Source organism: Halictus rubicundus, chromosome 13, assembly GCF_050948215.1.
Source record: "Halictus rubicundus isolate RS-2024b chromosome 13, iyHalRubi1_principal, whole genome shotgun sequence".
Lineage (NCBI taxonomy): Eukaryota > Metazoa > Arthropoda > Insecta > Hymenoptera > Halictidae > Halictus > Halictus rubicundus.
In genome coordinates, this window is record NC_135161.1 from 12,954,543 (window position 1) to 12,981,346 (window position 26,804).

Sequence of the window (26,804 nt, forward strand, 5' to 3'; positions counted from 1 at the left end):
CGCGTTAAGTGGTCGTGGACGAACACTGTGGTTTGGACCAGAATCTCGGCATGTCTCCAGGTCACGTGTTCGGTACTCACGTTAAAGGTAAGACTGCTGCTGGTGAAGGTCGGCCGGTTATCAGCGAGCGCTAGAACCTCGACTCTGAGCGCTCGCACACTATGCCGGGGTGGTCTGCCGGCGTCCGTCGCTTTAACGGACACCCGGTAGACATTTCTCTCCTCGTGATCAAGAACCGCCTTGGTTCTGATCATGCCAGTGATCGGGTCGATGGTGAAAACGTTGTAGCCGTCCGAGTCTCGGTCTGCGAACATCAAGGTTGCCCGTGAACGTAAAATAATCTTGCCGCTCGGAGTAAAAACTCTTCTCCCTCTCATCTTTCGGGTGGAGAGACACACGCGAGAGAGAGAGAGAGAGAGAGAGAGAGAGAGAGAGAGAGAGAGAGAGAGAGATGTAGCAGAAGAAATCGGTAGAACGACCGGCGTTAAGACGCCATTAAGGAAATAGCAATATTACGGCTGGGCGAGGGTCAATTTAAGCATGTATATTCGAAACAGTCGCGTTCGTGATCGCGCGCCCGAGAAAATCGGTTGCCGATCGTAACGAGAAGATATAATCGTGGCAAACGTTCGCGGCAAGACCCTCCCCCTCCATAAAACTCAAACAAAGCCGCCCGAGGCGGTTTTTAAGACCGTGCATAATTGTTTCGGTAATTGGCTAATTAATTCGGGCGGGACACGTTCTGTTTCTTTTGCGAATTCCCGCGGATATCGAGACAAAAGGCGTAACAGGTTGCTCGACCGGATCCCAAGGTGCCCGGTTACCTTTCAAAATCGTGTACGTCACTGTCGCGTTCTCCCCGAGGTCCGTGTCCAATGCGCGGACCCTTGCCACTTCCGTTCCAGGGGGTTGTTCCTCTCGGACGCTGACCACGTCCCCTTGAGGGTCCACTATCTCCGGCGAGTTGTCGTTCACGTCCAGCACCGTCACCTTCAACGGCACCCTAGCAGCCCTTGACGGCGTCCCTTGGTCCCGGGCCTCGAGGACCAGTTCGTGAACGCTTTTCGTCTCGCGGTCCAGCGGCTCCCTCGTGCTGATCTCGCCTGGAAAATCGGGGAAAAAGGTGAACACACTTCAAGTTGAAAAATTATTAGGGCACATACTCATATATCAGTAGAGACTGTGAATTTCATATTTTTGTAAATGAGTCTACACGAAGTGCAAAACGGCAAGAAAGTCAGAAGAATTATTTTCACGTAACTAGAGTTATTGAAAAGAGAAATAAATTTCTATGTAACCCCCTTATCTTGCAATCGATGGAGCAACTTTTTATTTTTATTTCTAATCGTCAGTAGACACTTGATGCATTCACGAGAAAAGTGAATAGGTGAAATAAAATAAAGATTCAAAGAAAAATGATCGCTTCCAATTTGTTACAATTGATTTGAGGAATATTTTTTCTGCATACAACGATCCCAATTAAGCCGTTCATATACAAAAATTGCTCCGCCCGAGGTTGATTAATTTTTTAGAATTGCGAGAAGGTCTGTTAGCGTGTTCGAGTCGTGCCTCGCGTCGTCGCGACTGGCCACGCACGGCGAGAGTTCACCGGCCGATTGAAAATCGATAAAAATCGAGGAGCGCAACAAATAATTGCGTCCCCGCGATCCACGGGTCCGGGGCCCGCTCGGTTAACGATCTATTAACGATATCCCGCCGCTCCATTTAACAGCGTTCGTCCGTTAAGTGGACGGGGAGGGAACGTTTACGACTGGAGAGCGTTCGCTTCAAAGCGTACGACGACCAAAGAAAAATCTGCATGCCCGTGCTCGTTCCGGCCGGGAAACAGAGCTGAAATCGATCCGAACCGGACTGGCGCGCACGCGGGTAGAACTGGCGAGAGCGTGTATGTGTGTGTGTGTGTGTGTGTATATACCACGAAATAAAACCGAGTACATACGAGGCGGCGAGAGAACAGGGGCGCATGGGAGAAAAAGAGGAGAAAGAGGAAAAGGGAGGGAGCTCCGCTAGAAACCGACCTTATTAATTTTCCGACCCGGGGACGGGAACGGTTAATTGGATAATCGGCGTTCGTGCGCTCTTAAGAAACGCCATTCGAACGCTCGAATTCCACGGTCGCGCCTCCGACGCCGGCCTATCGTATTTCGTTCCCGTCTACTCCTCCTCCCGTGCATATTATAATCGTAGTATAGTCGGCCCCGTGTATAGTCGCGCGCGTAACGAGCCGGACCGTAATTACGTGGCTCGGGGAAGTACACTCCGCGACAACACTGTAAGGACACTTCGTTGAACCGTGCGAATCTATGTTGCGAGACGGAATTTCTATCGCGCGGTACACACCCGCCTGGACCACCTAATGCGACTATCTTAATTATCTCCGGGGAGACCAAATTTCGTTTTTGCTGGAACGACCTTCACTTCAATTTTTTTTTCTACCAGGAGGTAAAGAAAAATATTTCTCACCGTCGTCGGGATCGTCTCTGATTGGGTCTGAACAATTATATTACACAAAAAAGAATTGAAGGTGAACTTGAAGACGTAGTTAAAAAAAAAGACGTATTTCATGGAATCATCCAATGAGACTGTGATCCACTATTCACGAGAAAAAGTCTCTTCCGGTGGGTCCACTATGTTACAGTGAATTCTCGATATATGTCAACAACACTGGCCAGCGTCATTTATCGTCAAGGAGACATGCCCGAGCAGTGTCATGTTTACACTCCTCAGAGTCCGAGGACTCTTCATGCTTCCTCACGGGGGCATACCCCGCGGTAGTGGGGATAATTCTGCGACACTTATCATCCAGGCCTTGGCGACATATATAGAGAAATGTACTTCTGAATAAATTCCACCCTGTGTCATTACTATAAAGTAGGTCTAGGACTCGGCAGTCCTAATGTTGCTGGAGACAATTGTTATTTCACATATAAATCCTATTAATGACAATTCTTGCCAGGAGCAGTAACACCGGAGGACTGTGGAAGCCGCGGAAAGTCGGAAATTGTATCGAGGTGAAGGAGAACGAAGACGACAAAGGAGGCGACGAAGAGTAGAGAGAAGACGAAGAGGAGGAGGAAGAGTCCGCGGTAGGAGAGAAAAGGCAGGTCGGCCGAGCGTGGCCGAGCGTGGCCGAGCGGTGGGCGCATTAATGGGTAATTAAGCAACCGCCTAGCCGACCGGTCGGAACTATTCGAAGAGACCTGGAAAAGGAACGGGATAATAATTCGTGCGGAAGGGGAGCGGCGTCGCGTCGTTGTTCGTCGGTGAAGCTACGGTGCAGCGACGAACGGCGCGGCGGTTGCACCCGCGTTCCACCACGAATTCTCGACGTACCTAGCTCTCGGAGTCGTGAACGCGTCCCCCAAGAAGAGAGCAGGACGGTCGGTCGACGTGGCCGTGCTCGTCGTCGGGGAAGACAAACGATCGACGAGGGACATGCAAACGCGCCGGCATCGAGGGATACCATCGCGGAACAATAAGAAGTATATCGTAGGACGCGTGCTAATGCGTTTCTCGTGTTAACCGTGGGACCGTGCGACCACGGGCCTCGATGTCCCCGCCGATCGAGGGGAGACGACGGCCTCCTCTTACCGTTTGCCGCGTGTGTCTCTTCCAATATTTGGAAATCCATGCTGCGAGTTAGGAAAGTCTGCCCGACACCGGCACCCGTTATTGCTTTAGTCGATTTCTTAAAACAGAACCGGCCCGGCGGCGATCGTCGAATCGCAGGGACGCTGCGTTTATGGTCGCCTTCGGGGCGTCAGTTTTCAGGATCGCTGGTGATTCTTGTGTCGGTGAGAAAGCATGCGAGGCTCTCCTCTTCTATTCAGAATATTCCCATCAGGGCTCCGGTTCGATTGGAAAAGTCCAGTGGACATGGATGTACAGTGATTTCTCTGTATATGTCGCCAAGGCTTGGACGATAAACGTCGCGGAATTGTCCCCACTACCGTGGGGTATACTCTGCGAAGCTCGAGAGTCCTCGGTTAACATGGCTCGGTTACGTGTCCTGCACGATTCTTGTCGCTGGCAAGACCCGTGTTGCTGACATATATCGAGAATTCACTGTGTCAAGTCCTCTAAGGATAAAATCGAAATTTCCAGATAGCCCAGTCCAGTTACAGGCTAGTACAAATCAATTACCTAAATTACACTAGACCTGGGATCAGCCCAATTCAATCAGGCTAAACTTGAATTCGCATGAAACACGTTAGGAATAGACCCCATTTTATGTACGTTGGCGACCATAGCAACAACCATCCAAGTAAGAGTAGGAAGTCCAATATCAACGTCAGTGCCAAGCAGCATCCTCGAACTTAGGGTACACCGCTGCAACCCTGACCGATCGAGCGCCTCTCAAGCGTACTTCCTCGGCCATTTGAAAATGCTCGTCGTCCCCAAACAATCGAGCCAACAAAAGGACACCCCACGGCGTCACTTCCCAACAAACGTCCCACACATCGCCGGTCTTCAATTCCTAATCGCAACCGGATCGACGCGTCCTGGATCCTCTCGATCCCTCGAACGTCCGCCGATTTCCTGGACACGTCTGAGCCGGCCGGCGAACAATGTGGACTCAGCCGGTTCGGTAAAAGATTAATATAGAAGTACTTGTACGCGCCGCGACGGCTGATACTTCCGGCAGAGGAGGGTCTCCTTTTATTTTTCGAAGGTTCGCGCCGAGGGAGTCCCACCTCTCCTCTCTCTGTCTCTCTCTCTCACTCTCTCTCTCTCTCTGTCTCTTTTAGCAAACAGGCAACCCGGGTACGAGAGGAAGAGCGGCCCGGTCTCGAACCAGCATGTACACAAATACTCTCCGTGTCGCATGCCAATCAAACCACGTATGCGGCCGGCATACGCGAACAGGGGAAAAAGAGAGAAAGATGGATGGAGAGAGGAAGGAGAGAGAGAGAGAGAGAGAGAGAGAGAGAGAAGGATCACGGGGAGGCGTGCGTGCTGGTTCCGCGGTGAACCCGAGCCCCCTTTCTGGTGATTTGTTACACGCCGCGCCGGCCCAAGGTGAAAGCACCACTCTTACGGGATTATACTTTGATATCCACGAAGCAGGGAGGGGGGGGGGGGGGGAGAGGGAGATGTTACAAAAACGAAATAATCACGCCACCGTACGCGTCTCTCCGATATTGCGTCCGTTCTACGGTCCTCCAATTAAAGGCATTCGCATCAAAAATAAATTTACGCTCTCTCCCATGCTCCCCCCCTTCTATCACCCCCGTGTTCCATTCCTTTTTTTTTTTTTTCTTGAAAAGAGAGAGTTCCAACCGCCTATAAATCCCGAACTGGCGCGCGAGCTTGCGATCGGACACCACAGTACGATGATAGAGAGACCCTGAGAAAACTATGGGACTGCCGCTCGAGCTCCATTAGACTTACTTACGAAACGACACCGAAGATCTATCGGGGTTTACGAACTCATGGTTGCGCAATCGGTGCTCGACAATGGCGAGACACGCTCGGGAATGGCCCTTTGACGCAACGCGTGAATTAAGAGCGTCGACGGGTGTGGGCTATTTGGGAAATTAATCGACCGTCTCCCTCCAGCCTCCGAGAAGGATGGAGTCTTGGAGGATAGATCGTTTTCTACTCGGTGAGGACCGAGATTCGTTCGGCACAAAGGGACACCGGAGCTGTAAATCTTTTTGTGCGGCCCGACGCGTCCTGGATTTTTCTTTTCGGAAAGCCCTTCTAACCCTTCCAGATGGATTATTATAGTCCTCGATTTTTCTTCGTCACCGAGAAATATTACTAGGTTCGCTGGCGGAACCTAGCATTTCGACCAGTTTAATCTGTGCCCCAAGATGGACGGTCCTCGCACCATTTTGTTTCGACTACGTGCTATCAAGTCTTGAGGGAAGCGGTTGTAGACCATTTTGTGAAAATTGAATTCGATAGTTAACCGAGGATCTTTATGGAAATATTTTTCGAAGAAAGGTCGTCGTACTAGTCTACTACCTACAAACAATTTACAAACAATTTCGCTAATTCCGGAGTCGTGTGGAATTATGGTAATCGGTGCTGGCATGTCATTGGCATTCTCGATCGGAGGGGTTAAAAATCCACATTGGTCCCGGCGACACCCCATCAGGTTCGAAGGACGGACGACAGGGCCGAAGCAGGAAAAGGCGAGGCCTGGTTAAAAATAATACCGCGTGGCTCCCGGTGCACAGTGCCATAATCATCGTTTTAAGAAATTCCGAGGCGTCGGCCGAGTGGCCGGCTCGGTCCTCGAGGGTCAAATTCGTCGGAGTGGCTTCGCTAATATTTTTCTCGCGGCTCGAATCGCGTGGGATACTGTCCGAGTCCCCGACAGCTTTCGTAAACACTCGAGCATCGTTCGGTTCCACAGGAAATAGGGGGGGGGGGGAGAGAAGGCAAGACGTGTGCACAGACGATTCTTACCTGTATCGGGGTCCACCGCGAAGCTGCTGTTTGCCTGGACCACCGCGTACCTCAGCAACGCGTTCTTGTCGAGATCAGGGTCGGACGCGCTCACCGATCCCACCAGAGTACCCGAGGGCAGGTTCTCCAGCAGCTCGAACCCGTAGAAGTCCTTCTCGAACCGGGGATCGTTGTCGTTGTCGTCGCGCACCGTCACCAGGACAGAGGCGCTAGCCGTGGCAGCAGGCGAACCGTTGTCCGTCGCTAGCACGGTCAGAACGTGACGATCCAGAGTCTCGCGATCCAAGGTTTGCGCTAGGTAGATCCAGCCGGTGTTCGGACTGATCCGAAATGCTGTGGAACCCTGGAGACGGTAGCTTAGCCTCGCGTTGTTGCCTGTGTCCAGGTCCAACGCTGTCACCTGGAGGATCTGTGGACAGAAAGTGAATTTTAGGAGACTGTTCTTCGGTCTAGTTGATGGTAGATTTATGCTTTTTGGTAGGGAATAGCACTCTTTGGTTGCCAAGGGCCATAGGGCCATTTATGTATAGGTCTCATCTAGACCTACATCCTCTAAAAGTGTAGCTTTGGAGGCTATAATAACGTTTCATTCTCAACCTTCGTCTTTTTCGAGAGAGAAAAGACGATTCATCTTCCCTCTTCTGTTTGGAGTGCCCCGAGTGGGCGTGGCTTCATAGCTCTCAATTTCAGCGGAGCCTTGTAGCAATGTTCCCTTATTCTCTACATATTGTATCTCCTGAAGATCCAACATTGCAAGAAACAGTGGTTCTAAAATAGAGTATCATCTAACTGTTTCCGATTGGGCTACTCTGAGTGGGCGTGGCTTCATAGCTCTCAATTTCAGCGTAGCCTCGTAGCAATGTTCCTTTATCGTCCACATATTGTATCTCCTGAAGATCTAACATTGCAAGAAACAGTGGTTCTAAAATAGAGTATCATCTAACTGTTTCCGATTAGGATGCTCTGAGTGGGCGTGGCTTCACAGCTCTCAACTTCAGCGAAGTCTTGTAGCCATGTTCCCTTATAGTCTACCTACTGTATCTCCTGAAGATCCAGCATACCAGTGATTTTCAACGCTGTTCCAAAATAACTTTTTCCGATTGGAGTGTTCTGAATGGGCGTGGCTTCGCAGGCCTCCGACTTCAAAGTAGTGGGAACAATGTTCCCTTTCTGCTTAGATTCGATATCACCCAAAGCTTTAGCATCGCAAGAATCACTGGTTATCAATGATTTTCTAAAATAGACTACCATCTAACTGTTTCCGATTGGGGTGTACCGAGTGGGCGTGGCTTCAGAGCCCCAAATAAAAAAAAATTGAACAACCACAATGATCCTTGCCTCTGTTGAAATGAAATCTGACTATCAGCGACACGAGCGTATCCCTGGAGACCGAAAAAGAGTGGGAGCGAGTAGATCGTGCAAGAGAGGGGGCGTCGCCTAAGCCGGAGCGAGAAAGAGAGGGGAAGACCAGTCGATCCGGTCGTTCCGTATTAATTAAACGCGCCCAAAGACCGCGAACCCTAAACGCGTTCGCGAACCGGTCGATGTTTTCCAGCGCGGGAGGATCGTGAATTACGGAGGTCGGAGGAGAAGAAGAAGAAGAAGAAGAAGAAGAAGAAGAAGACTACGACGACGAAGAAGAAGACGAAGAGGAAAGAGCACAGGATCGAGGGTATATAACTTCGTATCCCGTGCACGGAGCTGGCGCGCGGGCAATGATGGATGACGATCCGAGGGAGAGACGAACGAGTGGAAGCAGGACGAGCGTAGAAGCGCATCGGTCGTCGTCGTCGTTCAAAAGAGTGGAGAGGGGGACTAAAGAGGTTCTAGTGGAGGGGGAGGATCGGGGCACCATTAGAAGGAGAACCTGACGTGGGAGCAGGCTGTAATGTGTCTAACTGTACGTTATTAGTTCGCGATGGGTGAAGGGTTACGCTCACTGTAGTCCGGGTTACTAGCTGCTGCTTTGGTCCTCGCGATTCTTTCTCGCTCCGCCAGGGTCTATCTCCGTCTTGCCGAGGTAGCTAAGATATTGTCCGGATACCACCGACAGCTCACAGATCTGTTTCGCCGATAGATACCACCGATATATACGTGTACCACCGGGAGAAAGATGGAACGAAAGATCGAATGGCGAGGGAAGAAGGAAAGAAACGGACGGAGAAAGAGAGGGAACGGCACGGTTCTCCTCGTCGTCGTCGTCGTCGTCGTCGTCGTCGCCGTCCGACTCTATCGTACCCTCGTGTATCCGCTGTATTAAAAATGTGACGTCATTTAACGGGCCTATCTCGCGGCAAAGATCTCGCGACCATTCGTCATCGGTATCCTCGTATTCGGGATTACGTCTGCCGGGTGGCTACCGCCGCGAGGAATCCTTGTTCGTCGCTCGTCCCACGAGCAGACACTGCCTCCAATCAGGAGCGTGTTCTCGACCGTCTAATGCTGCCCCGACAACCTCTCCTTGCCCCCCCGGAGCAACGGGAATTGCCCCCGGAGCGACCACGAGAAGCTGCGAAAAAGAGAGGAGCGCGAGAGCTGCTAGCTTTCGCTACTTTTGGTTTCAGTGATGAGGATTGGCTACAAGGGGCGGTCTTTAGACGTGTCTTGTCCTGGTTCGGGGTCAGGGGGCGGTACTCCGCAAGGCGAATTTTTCTTGCTTCAATTCTATACGCTCCAAACTTCCAGCTTTCAAGATCACCGTAACGATTTATAACTCTTTTTGGAAGATTAGTTTGCTGATCGTAGTACTCTGAGTGGGCGTGGTTTAAGCGCCCTCGAGTTCAAGGAAGTTGAACTTAATATTTTCCTGGCTAAGCACAGCATCATCCAAAACCCTAGGGTCACTTTTTGAACTTGTCTTTTTCGAACACCATTTATATGCTTTATTTTCCCAAGGAGCCCTAAATGGGCGTGGTCTCGTTGCTCTCGACTTCACTTCAGCCATGGCGGCGCTTGCCTAAACTCTATATCTCCTACAAATTTAGCTCTGAGAGCTACAATAGCTCACTTTGAATCTTTCTCTCTCTCTCCGAAGGATGAATACGATCTTTCTCGCTGAATGGGCGTGGCTTGGTGGCTCCTAACTTTCATGGAACCAAGACGGTGCTCCACAGAGCAATTTCTTCTTGCCTAAACTGTACATCCCCTGAAAACCTAGCTCTCGGAACCATACTAATCTGTCTTAAATTTCTTCTTAAGAAGACTATCTGTCTTGCTAAATGGGCGTGGTCCGACTGCTCCCACCTTCACCAGGGCCGAGATAGTATGCTCCAGGGTGCAAACTCTGCTCGCGCGTGCTCCAGATAACTCTTTCCCCTCGAGTTTTCGAGGAATCTTACAAAAACGAGTCTAACCAACAGAAGCAGACCAACGGCGATAAATACGAGCAACGAGACGTTACGGAGGGAATACCGAAACCCCATCCGAAACTCGCAATCTCTCCAGTGATGGAGTAGCGCGTTTCTAGAGACCAGGATCGCAAGGCGAGCCCACAAAAGGAGCAGGTTTCCAAGCGAAGCCCATCAACGATTACCTATCAATCCCGCTTGTACGTCCGTGCGTATGTATCGCGTTACAGCGCGCCGCGCGCGCGTTCCTGTATCAAACGATCAGTTATACTCTATCAATCCTTCCACCGAACTGGCCAGTCCGACCGGAGAATCACGCGTCGGAATCCTCGCCGGCTAATCTCTCTCTCTCTCTCTCCCTCTATCGCGCGCGGGCGCGTACCACCGTCTAATTCATTTCTGTTCCACGCTGACAAGGTGAACCCGATGAGTCAACGTCTTCTTCCTCCTCATCGCGTTCCCTTGTTCCGCGTGTCTAATCGAAGGGGAACGGAAAGATGGTAGCTGCGTGCGTCCGAGGGAGCAAAGGTTCATAGTCTTCCTGGTTGTCCGGATGAGATTGCTCTCGCCGGAGACGGACTTTGAGGAGCAAGGAAGGTGATTCGGGGAGAAGCGAAACGCAACAGAGCTCTCTCTCTCTCTCTCTCACTCTCACTCTCTCCGATCCAGAATTTCGCTTCTCCGTTTTCTATACACCCCCTCCACCGTGCCCTCTCCGTTCGAACGTTTCTCGCGCATTTCCATGTACACACGCTGACGCACGCAACTCCCTCGCCGCGCATCACCTCGACAAACAAATGCCCGGCTGACGGGCGTGTAATGAAGATTTTTCTCACTTGGGAATCGAGCTTGGCGCCTTCGGGAACCTCCACGTGATACTCGTTCCTCTCGAACACTGGGGGGTTGTCATTCACGTCCTGCACCTCCACGGCCAGGCTCAGGTTCGCCGAGAGACCAGCGCCGTCCAGCGCCCTTATCAGGAGCCCGTGATGTTGCTGGGTCTCGTAATCCAATCTCCGAGCTAAATAGAGCTCTCCGGACCGGGCGTCTATGCCGAACAGGTCGTTGCTGTTCTGGCCGAGCACGTAGCGGATCGGCAGCGACGGGGTGGTATCGGGATCGGTTGCGTGGGCGACGTAGAGGGCTGTGTGAAGAGGGTACGATTCCGGCACCGAAATTCGCACCGCGGTCGTCGGGAACATTGGCGTGTTGTCGTTCACGTCCTCCACCGTCAGCTCCACCTGGAAAGATCGAACATAGTTTGAAAAAAGCCTCCTTCGTTAATGGAAATTGTCGTTTGACTCCATTAACCCTGTGTTTAACCTCGGTGTACTAGCGTGGATGACAACAATTGTTGCAATCAAGTTACTCACACTTCCTTGTTTTTAACTATTTCTGCACGACACGTTTACTAGCATATTGGCGAGATTTTTCTGATTAAAACGAATCCAAACACGGCATGATTCGGTGCATGTTTGTTTGTTTAATCCACGATAAAGTGGAACCTCTGCTATCCGAACCATCTATGTGGGCGTGGCCCGGATGCTCTCGACTTTCGTTAAACCAGGACGGTGCTTCACAGAGCAATTTCTTCTTAGCCACGTTTATCATCGACATACTCGTGACATTTTCCTGACGAAGATGTCATCAGTTCGGATAATCGAGGTTCTACAAAATCGTCAATTAAACGAGCAAATATACTGCGAATCATGTCGTGTTCGGGCTCATTCTACTCGGAGGAATGTGACGAGTATGTGACTATCTCTATAGTTGCGAACACTACTAATTGGATTGCGGATGTTTATGCAAAATAAAAATGTTCCACACATCAGTGGTACGAAACACAGCCTCCCAATTCCGATTTGTATAAAACCACCAAGAAAAATGAGAAGACTCGATAGTCCAGTTACTGCTAATTACACGAGACTGTTAACCAACCGGCTGCATCTATAATTACGAGTGTAACCAGTCCGCGGAGCGGTCTGGAACGTTCGACAATGTAACAGAAAATATTAAACCGGCGCGTAGCTTAATTGCATATTAACGCGAATATTGCTTGGCGAGCGAGCTGATTGGCGCGCGGTCTGCTCTCGCGCGCCAAAAATTGAAAAGGTGCAGAAGGGTTAATCACGTTGACAAGCCTACCTGGCAATATCCGACGGACACGCCGTTCCTGGCCAGTACGCTGAGAACGTACTTGTCCCGGGTCTCTCTGTCCAACGGAAGGCGTACTCGAAGTATTCCCGTATTGGGGTCCATCGTTAGATCCGGTTCTTCCTTGGCCAAATAAAATCTCGTTGGCCGTTCACCTGCGAACACAGTGATTATCGTTATTAAACGGCTACAAAGTGGCTTTTTCTCGTGCTTTTCTTTTCGAATAATGATCGTCTTACGATCGTCCCGGGCTCGTCTCGGTAGCTCGAATCCTTCTGATGAAGAGGAAGATACGGGGGCCAACTCGGAATGGCCGATGCATAACCCTCGTATTAATTTCTTTTTGCCCGTTTCTCTCTCCCCCTCCCCCTTCTCTCTCTCTCTCTCTCTCTCTCTCTCTCTCCAATTCTCTACTCGACCTTATGGAACGAAGAGTTCATTCGTTTCTTAAACGGGACGCGAGAGAAAAAAGGTGGCGGAAGCGAATAGAGGGGGCGAGGCGCGTCCGAAAGCGGAAAAATGACGAAAAAGTCGGCCGGACACTATATAAGCAGACTGGCTCGTTAATTATAACCCCGGCTTGTTCTCACGTCTACATTTTGCTCTTTCGGCCCCGGCCGCGGCGCGCAAATTGCACGAAAATTTTCGTAATGGCCTCGCGATTCCGCGATGATCGATCGATTGAATCGAATGCGCGCGATCTCGCTGGGGAATCGGTTTCGCGAAACTCTGTGCACTCCGCAGAGCTCCGAAGTGCCTCGCAGAGGTTCGCACAGCGCCGAGGAGCTCCGCGCAGCCTCGCGCAGCGCCGCGCATCGGTTCTTTAACGATCCGACCAATTACCGACCCTCGAGGATCGAGAGAAAGAGAGAAGGGTGAACCGTCTCCGGTTTTGACTAATTTCACGGAGAGTGCCGGCAGACAGATAGACGTAGGAAATGACTGATGACCGGCGACGACCGACGAGTTAAACGAAAACGAGACTCGCTCCGCTCGCAGCCGATGACCTCGGTCGATTTCCATCGGCTCGGAGCGGGGCTAGCCTCTGCTCGGAATCAATTAATAGGCAAATCGAGCGGTCATTACCGCTGGCAGACGCAATTGCATGATGGACGATTCGACGCCCGTTCCCGGCCGTGTTTCCTCCGCGTAACGAGTGCCGTTCCCCACGTCCGCCCACGCAAACGGACGCGCCAGAACCGCGGGGATGTTGCCGTGCACCTCCTCGTCGCCACCGACATACCACGCGGAATCCCACGTGGCATTGTTCCTCCCTACGTCTTCTGGATCTAGGCGCTATTCAACCGACCGCGGAACCGTTAGCGCTTTGTAACAGCCGCGACATTTAGACGCGTCGATCGAGCCATTGTTGTTGCGCGATAGTTGACGATTTTTTTCTTTTTTTTTCCTTTTTTGGTTTCTCGGGGGGTGGAGGTAAAATCGTGAAGAGACTCGAACTAGACCTTCAGAGTTGCTTGGACGGGTTCACGTTATGACACACGATGCTTTCGAACTTCGGTTCGAGTAGGATTGTTAAGAATCTATGGCAGAGTGGGCGGGGATTGCGCCGACGGCCAGAACGAGAGCCACGAGGACACGCCCACTTTGGATGGGTTGCAGACAGTTCGTTAGATATCGTAGCAGAGCAACGATTTTTTTTTTTAGATTTTTAGGGAATGTGGAGTCGTCGTATCAGATCAGTCACAGGTGAAGGTATGGGTCTATCGACAGCGAGAGCCAACAAGCCACGCCCACTTTGGAATTTTTGTAGACAGTTCGTTGGATAGGAGGGCAAGGACCTTCTAGATTTTTAGGGAGTCCTGATACCAGATTAGGTACAGGCGTAGATTGTGTGACGTTGCCCACTTAGGGACGAGAGCCAAGAGGCCACGCCTACCGAATGGATCAACCCCCATTCTACAATATTTTTCAATCTAATGTAATCTATATTTCAAGATAATTTCATATTCTAGAAAATTCTATAACCAATACTAAAATACTAATTAGAATTGTACGGCTCAATCAGGTGCCACAGCAGAATGAAAAAGGAAACGGGAGCTCCGTTCGAATCGAAGATCGACTAATGCAATATCAAACGATATTCCACTCACAGAGGAGACCTAGAAACAATTACCGATTCCCATTACCAGATAATGATTTAATCTATAAACGCTTGCCAAACCGAATAGTCGTTCCCGAGCGGGTCGGAAGGGAGGCAGTAATGGGATCGGTGATCATAAATTATGTTATCCACGTTTACAAGCTACCATCTTTAGAATACGGTCCGAGGGGATCGGTGTCGAGCCGATGTCGGAGCTCCGATTCGACGACAGCCGCGTCACCGGATGTCGTGGAAATGGTAGCCGGCTAGGTAGCCGCGTTCCACGTAAACTCGAACGGAGGCGGTGCCCTGTCTACCAGGTTTTTCCAATCGGTACGTTCGAGGAAAAACTCGATCGGTTTCATGGGAGAGAGAACGTCGACGCGGTAGATCCGAGGTGTTTGTCGAAACGCATCCACCGAGCGATGTACCGGAGCCACGGGTACACGCGCGATCGCCCGTTTTGGAGTAGAAACCGATCGATCGATTCGATCAATTATCGACCGGCTTCCCGCGGTACCGGACTGCATGCCGCATTGCATAAACTGGCCGCCTTCTTGCACTCTTAGGTCCTGTTGCTATAATCAGCCTGGACCTAACGCAATCCGCGCGAAACGATCGAAAATTCCCGCTGATTCCGCGTGGCTTTCACTTAACCCCCTGCCTTACAATTTCATGTTTAAACATTATCTAGAGATTTATCTCGTTTTTCAAATCGACATCTACATCGTCAGACCCAAATATTAATGCTTGCTCCGATGGAAGGCTCTCACTATTCCCACTGTAACTTTGGAGATACTGATCCATTCGCCCTGAAAAAATTCAGGCACATGCTTCAAATATCACTTAACAATTGTACAAAATTTGGAACCCCTCCAACGAAAAATTTTCTTTCAAGAAATTCCAAACTGCAGGACACCACCAGACTTAAAAATTAAGATTGCCCCTGAGTCAGCACTGTAACTTTGGAGTAACTAATTCTTTCTGCTTAAAAAAATTCTGATATATCCTTCAAATATCACTTAACAATTGTACAAAATTTGGAACCCCTTCAACGAAAAATTTTCTTTGAAAAAATTCCAAACTACAGGACACCACCGGACTCAAAAATTAAGATTGCCCCTGACCAAAGCCCTCACTGTCAGCACCGTAACTTCGAAGGAACTAATTCTTTCTGCTTAAAAAAATTCCGATACATCCTTGAAATGTCGCTTAATAATCGTACAAAATTTGGAATTCCTGCCCTCGATATTCTCCTTTCAAAAAATTCTGAAAATCGCAGGATCCTTAGTAAGTTTCAATCAGCCGAAACGCTTGCGAACGGTAGTGTACGTGGCCAATCCCCGGACGTGCTACCACAGGGCCCCGATATCAATCTGTGGAGCACATCGTAGTGCACGCACACTCGCGTACGAGGGTCTGCAACTTATGCCGGCCGGGTCTCGATCGCCGTGTTATTAAAATTGTTGCGAGAACTCGTCGGCGCGCATGTAAATGTGCGTGTCGGTTCGGGGAACACCGACGCCGGGATCGCGGGGCCCCGCGTAAATGTAAGCAGGTTTGTTCGAAATTGTGTATCGTAAAGTGTAATTGTAAAATAGCGTACGAGAGAGAGAGAGAGGAGAGATGGGAGTGGGCACACAACTAGCAGCGGAGAGAGGACGAGAAAGTGAGAGAGAGAGAGAGAGAGAGAGAGAGAGAGGGACGGAGAGAGACGTGCCCCGCACATCGACACGGTGTACCTACACCCATCGGCATTCGGTACCCCGTGTTATTAAACGTCCGCGTGATCTTTTTCCATCGAAGGAGGGTCCACCGAACCTGTACTACTCCCCGGTATATATAATTACGATTTACTCCGCTTCCCAATACGGCAAAATCGTCCGCGCGAGGGGATCCGCAGCCGGACGCGTTCCCGAGCTGGAAACGAGATTGCCAGGACCGTTCGAATAATCGTCGCGTTCCTTAAACGGCAATATAAACAAACGCGGTTCGGATCCCCCCTCCCCCTCTCTCGCGGTCCGTCCATTTATCCATAATCGTTCAATCATAATCACCGGAAAGGACCTAGACGTCTGTACGGCACCCGTTGGAATCACTGGGTCAGCCAAAGGGGAGGAAAAGAAGTATAGCGATCATGGTAACATAGCAATCGAGGTGGACTCGACGTGAGCTGATTCTAGATGAAAAAGTGCATCGAAAGTGTGGGATAGTGTTTTTTCGTGGGACGCTACGTTGTTGAGAAAAATAGATCTAAAGGGGTACCGTGTGTCTGACTACGACAGACTTATCTACTTCGGAAGGTTTTACACATTTTCTCGAGAACTGTGCGTCCTAGGAGAAAATTTTCTTCTACAATTTTTGGTGGAAATTTACAGTAGAGTAGAAAAACAATATATTGCAACAAACTTGGGGAATACCAGGCCTGACAGATGATAAAACACATTGGGGCTGGTTGAAGAAGGTTATAAGACGCTTATTAAAAAATGGGGGGGACGGTGTATCTGGGTCCGCGAATGAAGCGGTCGCCCTCGGATCGCGATTTTACGCGTTTCGTGGCCAAAGGGGCCCGAGCGGGGCCCGGGGGGGCCCCGGTACCCCGTCAAATCCCGGTCCCCCCGTATCGTCGGTTCATCGGGGGACTAAATTGCGATCGAGCACCAGTGGTCACCAGTCGGTGAACGGGTTTTTCACCCGCGGTGCCGGCCACTCGAGGGGGCTTCGTCACCGCGGTTACACAGGCGTGCCTCCGGGGTGCCCACGTGGGTGTAACGAAGACAAATCGCTCGCGTATTTGATTAATTCGCGGGGATCCAGACCCCGGTGCCTCGGAACCCTCATGGCCCACGTCTCCGACCATCCTCTCTTCGTCTCCCTCCATCGTCTCTACCTCCTCATCCTCTTTCGTCCGTTTTCCTGTGCCCCGTCCCCCGGCCCCCTTCCCATTCGAGAGGGGCACCACGATCTCTCCGGAGCTCCGTGGATCGAATCCAGAGCGAGTTTTTATTCGGGAACCCGACTCGACCGAGTAGCAAACCCGTAACCTACTCATTATTGATTCCCACCCTTCGGTGCCCCCTCGGGGACCCCAGACGCTGCCACGGCTCACGAGATTTGTGCGAAAAGCTGGCATAAAGATGCAATTGCGACGCAGAACGCGACGGACCAAGTATTTCTTCCAGTGCTTGCGCGTTCCGCTTCGAAATTCCTCGTTTCTCTTCTTCTAGATCACCATACTTTGCTATTCACTCTGTGGACTGAACCCCTTTTTCTTCTTCTAGCCACTGCGCCTTCCTCAACACTTCGAGTGCCGACTCAAAAATTCCACAAAGTCACATTAATCTATAGTATAAAATCCAAATTTATGACGCTCAGAGAGTACTCCTCCAGTCCCCGTGCATTTAGCAAAATGCGTTTCTAAACCGAGGCCGATTGAATTTTGTTTCCGGGAGATCGTTCGAGGTGTTAATATTCTCACGTGCTCGTACGTTCCGTTACATTTTGCATTTTTAATTGTCTACAAAAATGTGAGGCGCGCATAAATCGAAGATTAGCCTGGAAAGGCAATCGGGAACAGTTCGTTAATTTCCAGCAGCTCGTAAAAATTCTTATGACTGCTCGACGCGCGCAATAACCGAAAGATCCGGGAACGAGAGTGAAGTTAGGGGAGGGGCGCGTTGTATAGCGTTCGCACCTGTCTCTCGGAACCCCCGTAGGAAGGGTTAAATCGCCTCTCGCAGCTGTGCATCAGCCGAAGATTCCAGTCAATGGTTCGCCGATCGGTATGTGTCCTGTTCCACGGGTGTGCGTGCGCGTACGTGACCGTACACGTGCGCGGTGCGTATACAGGATCTATAGTATATATATATATATACATACAAACATACATATATATATATATACAGGTATAACACCTCGAACCTGTGCAACACCTCGTACCACAACGTGGCCCCTGGCGTACCGACAATGCGAGCCGCGGCAGAAACTCGTCGAGAGCTCGATTCAGAATAATCCCGCGGTTTCCTCTCTTATTTACAGTCTAGCCGCGTCTCGTTCCCTTTCACGAGGGCACACGTCCCCCTATCCTCGTCCCCACTCCCCCTCCCCTCCGACCCCTCTCTTTCCCGACTATAGTACACACGCTCCCATCGTGGGTATATCCTCGGCTACGTCTTTCCTTCGACTCCGCCACGAGCTAACCCCTTTCGATGTTGCGACCGACGTCGTGCCAGCCCTTTTTATCCTCCGGGATGTTTCTCTCTCTTTCTTTCTGTCTTTTTCTGACTCTAGTCCTCTGCTTTCCCCCTCTCCCCCGTCGCCCCCCCTTTACGGGCTCTCCGGGCTCGTTCCCTCTCAATCGCACAAACGGAATTCATTTCTAGTTCCTTGACTCCCGTTCCCGCGTGCTCCTTTTCTCGTCTCTCTTCGAACGGCTCGGAAACTGCTTCTCGCTTCCGCTATGACTGTTTCTCACGTGCGCCCGAGGACGAGATTAGGTTTTCTGGGGGTCTGGAGGAGGATTGTTGCCCGGGGACGAAGACTGTCGAGGATCTTGGGGCAGACATTTTGTTCCGAGGTCCCTGAACAGTTTTCTAAGAGTTTTCCGAATACTCTGAGGAACACGGTTCTCTCTGATGTTTAAAGTTATAGTCAGCAGAATAATATTTGGGGACTCCGTGATTCTCTGCTGTTAAATTATTCGAATATTTTGTAATGGAGGGGCTGTGAAGTTAATTAAACAATTTTAGACTGTGAGGAGCACAGTTTCTTAAGGGTCCTGGGGAGCACAGTTCCCTAAGGGTCCCTAGGAGCACAGTTCCCTAAGGGTCCCCAGGAGCACAGTTTCCTAAGGATCCCCAGGAGCACAGGTCCCTAACGATCCTGAGGAACACAGTTTCCTAAGGGTCCCTAGGAGCACAGTTTTCTAAGGGTCCCTGGGAGCATAGGTTCTTAAGGGTCCCTAGGAGCACAGTTTCCTAAGGGTCCCTAGGAGCACAGTTCTCTAAGGGTCCCGAGGGGCACAGTTCCCTAAGGATCCTGAGGAACACCGTGTCCTAGGGGTCCATAGGAGCACAGTTTTCTAAGGGTCCCTGGGAGCACAGGTTCCTAAGGGTCCCTAGGAGCACTGTTTCCTAAGGGTCCCTAGGAACACAGTTTCCTAAGGGTCCCTAGGAGCACAGTTTCCTAAGGGTCCCTAGGAGCACAGCTTCCTAAGGGTCCCGAGGAGCCCAGTTCCCTAAGGATCCTGAGGAACACCGTTTCCTAAGGGTCCCTAGGAGCACAGTTTTCTAAGGGTCCCTAGGAGCACAGGTTCCTAAGGGTCCCCAGGAGTACAATTTCCCAAGGGTCCCAAGGGCCACAATTTTCTAAGCACCTCGAGAAAACTTCGAACCGAAGCATAAATACAAATAAATCTGTTATTTTGTCCCAAAAGTTTCTTCGGAAAACCTTAAAAAAAAAAGGGAATCCAATGAACAAATAATCAAGTTTTCCTGAAGGAAGGGTGCGTATACCGAAAGAAACTTTTGAGACCAGCAAATATGTACATATATTGATCTGTCAGCAATGAAATGAATTTTTAAAGTTTGAGGAAGGAATTCTCTGTTCCGAGAGAGGTTGTGGTATTTCAGGAGCGTATCGAGGAGGTTTTTGCCGGGGAAAGAGTTCGCCGGCGTATCTCTAGCGCTACCATTCGTTAGTATGTCGGACGATCGCGTGCACGATACCACTTGAGCAAAGTTAAAGGACCGGAGAAGCGACTCTGCGTGGTCTCTAGCTGTTACCTTGACAGCTCCCTGTACGCTACCACACCGTCGACTAATTTCCTCCTGGTCAATACGCAAGCATATGCGTGCTACGAACCCGCTCTCCGGCCGCGACGCTTTTTATCCGATGCACCGAGTTATTCGAATTGAAAGTCGATTGCCGGGATATAAACGAGAGATTTAATCAGCGTTCCGAAGTACCATGACCTCGTAAAGCCAGCCTTGAACCAGAACAACAGCCTCTGCATTCTTCTAGCGTCGAGGAAAGTGTTCTCCGATATGAGATGCGTCGATCCTTCGAGGATCAGTAAATTAGATCATTTCCTGGATCAACTCGGATGACGAATCTTCTTCTTCGTGGAAAAGACTCATTTACGAAATTGAAATCTTGCGGTTTAATATACGGAGATTAATAAATTAGTAAATTGGATAGAAATTAACCTTTAGCCTTTATATAAATGTTTATATACGTTTGTGCTGCATATTTTCTAATGAAAAATTTAGTACACGTTCCTTGAATACGGTATGAATAATCCCGAAAGTTTCAAAAAGAGTGGTTCTATAGTTCCTTTTTGAAAAAATCGCGAACATCGCCATTAGCTTGTTCTAAACGAACCCTCGCTCATCGGGTCATTAAATTATTGGCTTGTAACCGGAGGGGTTGTCGACGATATGAAAAAAGCCTCTGGTAAAAAGTGCACCGCATTATGCCACTTACCATCTCCATAAACATGAATCTCATGAATCGCCAACACGTTCCAAGTGAAACGATCATTTTTCTCTCATCGAAAAATGTCAGGCGCACGAATTAATTCGCGAACTCATCGAACAAGCATTCAGCCTTCGTAAGAGAAAAATAATCTGCGTCGCTAAGCATTCGCTCGATCCCACAAACAATTAACGGATGTCGAACAAAGGATGAACCTCAAATAAAAAAAAGAAAAAAATAAATCTCTAGTTGAAGTTACGGAAAGAGTCAGTCCCGCAGCTGCGTTCAAATCCAAAAGTTAGCGTCTCCAGTAGAACCGGCGTGACGAGAAGACAGGCTCGTCTAATTAGACGCGTTAATTACCGGAGAAATGCTCGTCCGCGCGACTCGAGCTTGGACGCGATTGCAGGTATCGTTTTCGACGAGGATAGAAAATGACGATCTCGCGCGAGCCGATATTCGTCTCCTAAGTTGCGCGGCGGTTTAATTGCTCTGGTACGAACAAACGAAGAAGAAGAAGAAGAGGACGAAGAAGAAGAAGAAGAAGAAGAAGACGACAACGACGAGGACGAGGACGACGACGAAGAAGAAGAAGAAGAAGAAGAAGGAAACGGTGAAACGGAGGGGAACAGATGAAAAAAAAACCGGTGTACCGAGTTTCACAAGGAGAAACATTCCGGGTTAAGAAAACTCGCGATAAATTACAGACTGACGATTCGATCATGCCGTATAAGGACGCACGAGTTCTCTTGCCTACGCTGCTGCTACGACGCTGTATATACCTCACAGTGAGTTTCTCTTATTTTGCTAATTAGCTCGTAACGGGCCATCCCACTCGAGGTCGTTCTCGGTGGCTGTGTGTGACTGTTTCTGGGCCCCGGCTCGGACTGGCACTGCTCAGGGGCGGCTCCGTGGCCGACACGGGCCCCCGGCCACCTCAACAACCGTTTACGATCGGCCAGGGGAAACCGAGGACCGCCTTCAGGTGAATACTTTGTCACCTTGTTCCGCCCGTTGCTCCGCGGGACGTCGTATCGGGCCCACCGCCTAGCAGTCGGGCCTGTTTCGGGCCCATTCGCCACCGAATTACCGGCTATTCCCATCCGACTATTAGGTCATTTCTATAAATCGCGGATTCTCTTATCGGGGATCGCGGACATCATGGTATCAAGGGATCGCTGAATTATGGCGTCTTAAAGATGGAGGGTCCCAGTTTTTCACGGCTCGTTCGACCGTCTCGTTAAGGCCCACTCTCTGCGATTTTCGGGAACGTTATGGTTGTTAGATTTCGAGGATTCGCGACACACTTTGGAAGATTTTTGCAAAGGAAAATGCCGCTTCAAACGACCTCAGGACCCTGTCTAGTTCACAGGAATTTTTCTCAAACACTGGCGATAAGTTGATCATTATAGCAATGACCTAATAGTTCCGCTCCTAGCGATTTCGAGGACGGGTATCCGGCACGATCGATTTCACGATGCCCCCAGAATCCAGTCGACAAATAAAACCCGGCCGTTTGCATAAATTCGTGGATTTTTAATTGGACCAGCCCTGTCCTCTTCCACCCTTGTTCCGAGATTATGGCAGCTAAAGAAGATAGCCGAGCCATGTTGGACTTGACGCCGGTTCCGAAGGGAAATCGTCGCCCGTTAATTGCCGAACGGCGCGGCGATCAAATTTTGGGAAATGTAGTTTCGGTAATTGCCGAGTCGCTTAGAACGGAAACGACCGACGCGAATTTTACGGTGCCTCGATGCGACGGCTCCAAAAAGTCAATTCCCAAAAGTCGATTGAGCTGGCTATTCAATACAATATTCTTTAAATAATTTATATTTTATTGCAGGGACGTGAAGTGTATCTTTGAAGTGACACAGTTTTGGGGACATACAATATATTATATGTGCTGCATGTGTTGGAAATTTGGAGTGAAAAAAATATTCTTAGTTAGTTCAATATTGTCGTAAAACAGCCTTAAAATTTTAGAAAGATAGGCTGGATTGATTGTTAGCAATAAATTCGCAAAGATTGGTCGATTTCGTATGGTCTACACCACCCACCGGGTTTCATGTCAATGAGGGAGACAATGCTCCCTATGTGCATAGCACTTTCTGACTAAAAAAATTATTCTTAGTTAGTTCAATATTGTCGTAAAACAGCCTTAAAATTTTAGAAAGATAGGCTGGATTGATTGTTAGCAATAAATTCGCAAAGATTGGTCGATTTCGTATGGTCTACACCACCCACCGGGTTTCATGTCACTGAGGGGGGCAGTGCTCCCTATGTGCATAGCACTTTCTGACTAAAAAAATTATTCTTAGTTAGTTCAATATTGTCGTAAAACAGCCTTAAAATTTTAGAAAGATAGGCTGGACCGATTGGCAGCAATAAATTCGCAAAGATTGGTCGATTTCGTACGGTCTACAGGACCCACCTGACCTGATCGAAGCGCAGTGCGCCCTGTGTGTATAGCGCTTTTCGAGCGAGCAAAAAATATGTTTAGTTACTTGGACGGTGCAGTAAACCGACCCCGAAAATTTCCGAAAGATAGGTCCGACTGGTTGGTATCGATAAATTCGCAAAGATTCGTCGATTTTCGGCCGGTCTACACGATTGCGCCCCCAGGTTAATCGGCGTGCTTTCGCCCAGAAACCACCGGGTTTCGTCTCATCGAAGAGGAGGACTCCCTGCGCAGGTAATTTAACGACGATTCGACCGCGCGGGGGCCGTAAAACCACACGGACACCGAGATCGTCCCGCGTCCCTGCGTCGCGGATACGTGTCTCGAATTCCAGCCTCCCAGGACCGTCTCTCGAGAAAGAGAGAGAGAGAGAGAGAGAGAGAGAGAGAGAGATCGAGAACGACCTCCAAACCAGATTTACGAAAATCGCCGAGAGAACGGCGCCTACCGATGATTAGGACGTGCCTCGGCGAGCCAGCGACACTCTACTCCGCGCAGCGAAAAACGACCTCGTAATTAAATAATGATGATTAGCCGCGGATCCGTGGTAGCGTCGAGCGACGCGACGAATGCGATGAAGAAGCGATACCGTGGCGAAGGTATGCTGTCGTTGTCGGGGGTCCCGCTCGTCCCTCTTCCCTGTTTCCCCCCCTTACAGCCCCCTCCCTCCACCCTCGTTGGACATCTTTCGCTCGGTACCCCGCGGCCGGCCGCGTCTCCTTTCGCCTCGCGAGCTTCACCTGCGATTCTCTCCACGCGTTACCGTCAGCCTTTTATACTTCTAAGAGATTGACAAGAGCAGCGTATCGTTCCGTAGAATGCCACGGATGGTCGCTTCGAACCTGCCGACTCGAAGGACACGCGGCATAACGAGAGTTTCCATCGTTCCCCCCCTTAACGTCTCGCGGAGTGTAAGCTTCGATACTTTCCAGTCATATAAATACGTCACGATTTCCGCTGTTCCGTAACTGTGAATTCGAGGGTCCTATCGAGTAACGAGAACCTCCTACTTTCCCCCCTTAACGTCTCGCCGCTCAAACGACGCGAGACGCTCCGGAGCAGTGGAGGTTGTTCAGCGGTAGCTCTCATTGGCCCGCTGTGACCTTGGTCGAAGCGGCAGTTAGTGGTGGGGATGAGAGCGAGACGCTACGGGGGTGTGGCCTTCGAATTATGAATGAAAAATTGTGATAGTGTGATTTGTTCTGAATTTTTTTAATCCAATGGAAGTCCAACTTTATGTAACTTTCGGTCAAGTTGTTTCGTTCCATTCCCCTGGGGAAAAATGTGAATTTTGCACTGCACAAATCGCGATTCGACGACACGTTTTCACGGTCCGCCTCGCTCTTCCTGGTAGCGCGGAACAAGCGTCGGGGCATGGACCGTGTAGTCCGCGCACAATAGCGCAAGAAATGCAAGCATCGAGACCGGTAAACAAACGAATAGAGCTCCGTACATGCGTAAAACGTCCCGCTCGCACAGATGCGTGGCTAAATGGTCTGGTACGGTCGACGGTTCTACAGAACGAGAAGCAACAGCAGCGCGAGTACTAGAAGAAGAAGAAGAAGAAGAAGAAGAAGAAGAAGAAGAAGAGGAACGCTTAAAAGCGGAGGGCGGCAAGAACGACAAGACAATGGACGGCGACAATAAGGTTGCGCGCGGCCCAACGAAAATAAAATGATACTCGACATTAGCTACCGTTTTCTAGCGCCGCGGGGATATCCTGTCCCATCTCGAAACACGCCTCGAGCTACGGACGTTGTCCGGATCTGCTCTGGAAAGTAGGTTGATCATGACTTTGCTGACACGAAACTGTACCACGAGAACCGGGGTGAGAAGCTATGGGAAAGAAAGGGGCCAGATGGCTCGCTGACGATGTAACTGAAGCCTGTGATTAATAGATCGAGGAACGATCGTGCTGACACGCTCTTCTATGAAATCCGATCGCTGGGAAAATAGGGCGAGGAACGGTGACCCTCTTCATGTTTTTGCGAAATTTTGTATGTCGCTTTTTAGATCGATGGAAAATGGAGGACACGGGGTCTATTAAACACTCTATGAGCGTAGATATCTCTGAGGGCAACGTACTTGCTCTGGAGAAGCCGGGAGCGACGAGGCCACGCCCACTTTAAACGCTCTATAGACTAAAACAATTTTCTATGTTGAGGAAGAGGAAAATTCAGGGTAATGAGACACTGTGACCCTCGAAGCTAGATTTTAGAAGGTGTAGAACCTCGACAGAAAGAAATTGCTCCACAGGGAATTACCCCGAACTCGAGAGCAACTAGGCCACGCCCACTTGGAACGCCCTATGGACTGAAACAATTTTCTTTGCTCAGAAAGTTAAAAATTCATATTAAAGAGATATCGTGACCCTCAAAGCTAGATTTCAGAAGGTGTAGGAGCTCGACAGAAAGAAATTGCTCTACAGAGCATTACCCTGAACTCGAGAGCAACTAGGCCACGCCCACTTGGAACGTCCTATGGACTGAAACAATTTTCTTTGTTCAGAAAGTTAAAAATTCAGATTGAAGAGATATCGTAACCCTCAAAGCTAGATTTCAGAAGGTGTAGAAGCTCGATAAAAAGAAATTACTCTACAGGGCATTACCCTGAACTCGAGAGCAACTAAGCCACGCCCACTTGGAACGCCCTGTAGACTGAAACAATTCCGTTCAAAAAGAGAAAATTTCAGAACAAGATACCAAGTAACAAGATGATTTTCGAATCTAGATTTTCAGAGAATACCGACTCTAGGTCAACGGGCCAAGGAATGCCCCACGGGGCACTGGTTGATCTCGCGTATCCCGAACAATCTAAGCAACAACGGTTCGTTTCTTGGCACAGTCGGCCTTTCTATCGAGGTTTCCCAACAATCTCGTCTAGGATTACCCCGCAGTAATTCTCCTCCCTCGAAATTCCACGGGGCACGAGGTAGGGCCCCGAGGGGCGGAGGGGGCAAGGTAGAAAGGGGATCGAATCGCCGAAGGATCGGAGGAACAGCGAGAAAAAGATATATGGTGGAGCACGTGCATGTAGCTACGGCGAGCGCATAGAGGACCCTCCGCTCTCTAGACCGTGAGATGGTAAACGGCGATAACGAGGCGCGAGATAAGAGTCGAGAAGGCGCATCATAGGGCCCCGCTTAGGCGAGAAAGGAGAGGGGGGAGCAACGGGGCCCGGTCGTTCTCTTCTGCCGCGCTCTCATCGCGCCTCGTAGCGCAAGCTCTATCTGTGCATCTATATGTTCGCACGCACGCTGCACGCTATTGGTCGGCGAGGCTACCACAGGCTGCGGGAACCGTTTACACGGGGACCTGTCCGCGCGAAATACCATGGGGCCCCGTATTTTCCCCGGACGACCACCATACTTTCGACATTTCTCAATGGAAACCCGTCGGAGATGCGCCGACAAGTCAATTTTTCTTCCATCAGTGGCAACAGTTCTCGATTTTTTTTCAACAAACCGTTCAACGGAATTAATTTATAGTTCTCTGGAGCTAATATACACATGTTGAACGGTGTAGAAGAAATTTTTCAGTTAATTTTACCCATCCGTTCTCGGTATGAATGTCCATGTATGGGTGTCCTAGTGCCATTTTTCAGTAGCGGCACTTTACAATTTTTTCCGAACAAACGGTTCAACCAAATTAATTTATATTTTGTATACTCAGTGTACACATATCGAACAGTGTATAAGAATTTTTTCAGCAGAATTGAGTCATCCGTTCTCGACATAACGTTCGAGCAATTTGTCGCGTAGTGTCATTAGCAGTGGCACTTCAAAATTTTTTTTTTTTTGGACAAACAATTAAAGTCAGCTAAATTATTGTTG

At 49.8% G+C, this 26,804-nt stretch overlaps 1 protein-coding gene across 1 annotated transcript in view; it reads right to left on the reverse strand.

Moving 5' to 3' along the window:
- The window catches only part of Ds (dachsous cadherin-related 1), a 366,686-nt gene that overhangs the window by 26,530 nt on the left and 313,352 nt on the right, over window positions 1–26,804 (reverse strand). Inside the window, exons 4-8 of the mRNA XM_076798955.1 lie at window positions 11,931–12,094; window positions 10,622–11,026; window positions 6,439–6,847; window positions 825–1,103; window positions 81–304 (exon numbers count right to left, since the gene is read on the reverse strand). Of these exons, the coding sequence (XP_076655070.1) occupies window positions 81–304; window positions 825–1,103; window positions 6,439–6,847; window positions 10,622–11,026; window positions 11,931–12,094 (1,481 nt within the window). The remainder of the gene's footprint in view (window positions 1–80; window positions 305–824; window positions 1,104–6,438; window positions 6,848–10,621; window positions 11,027–11,930; window positions 12,095–26,804) is intronic.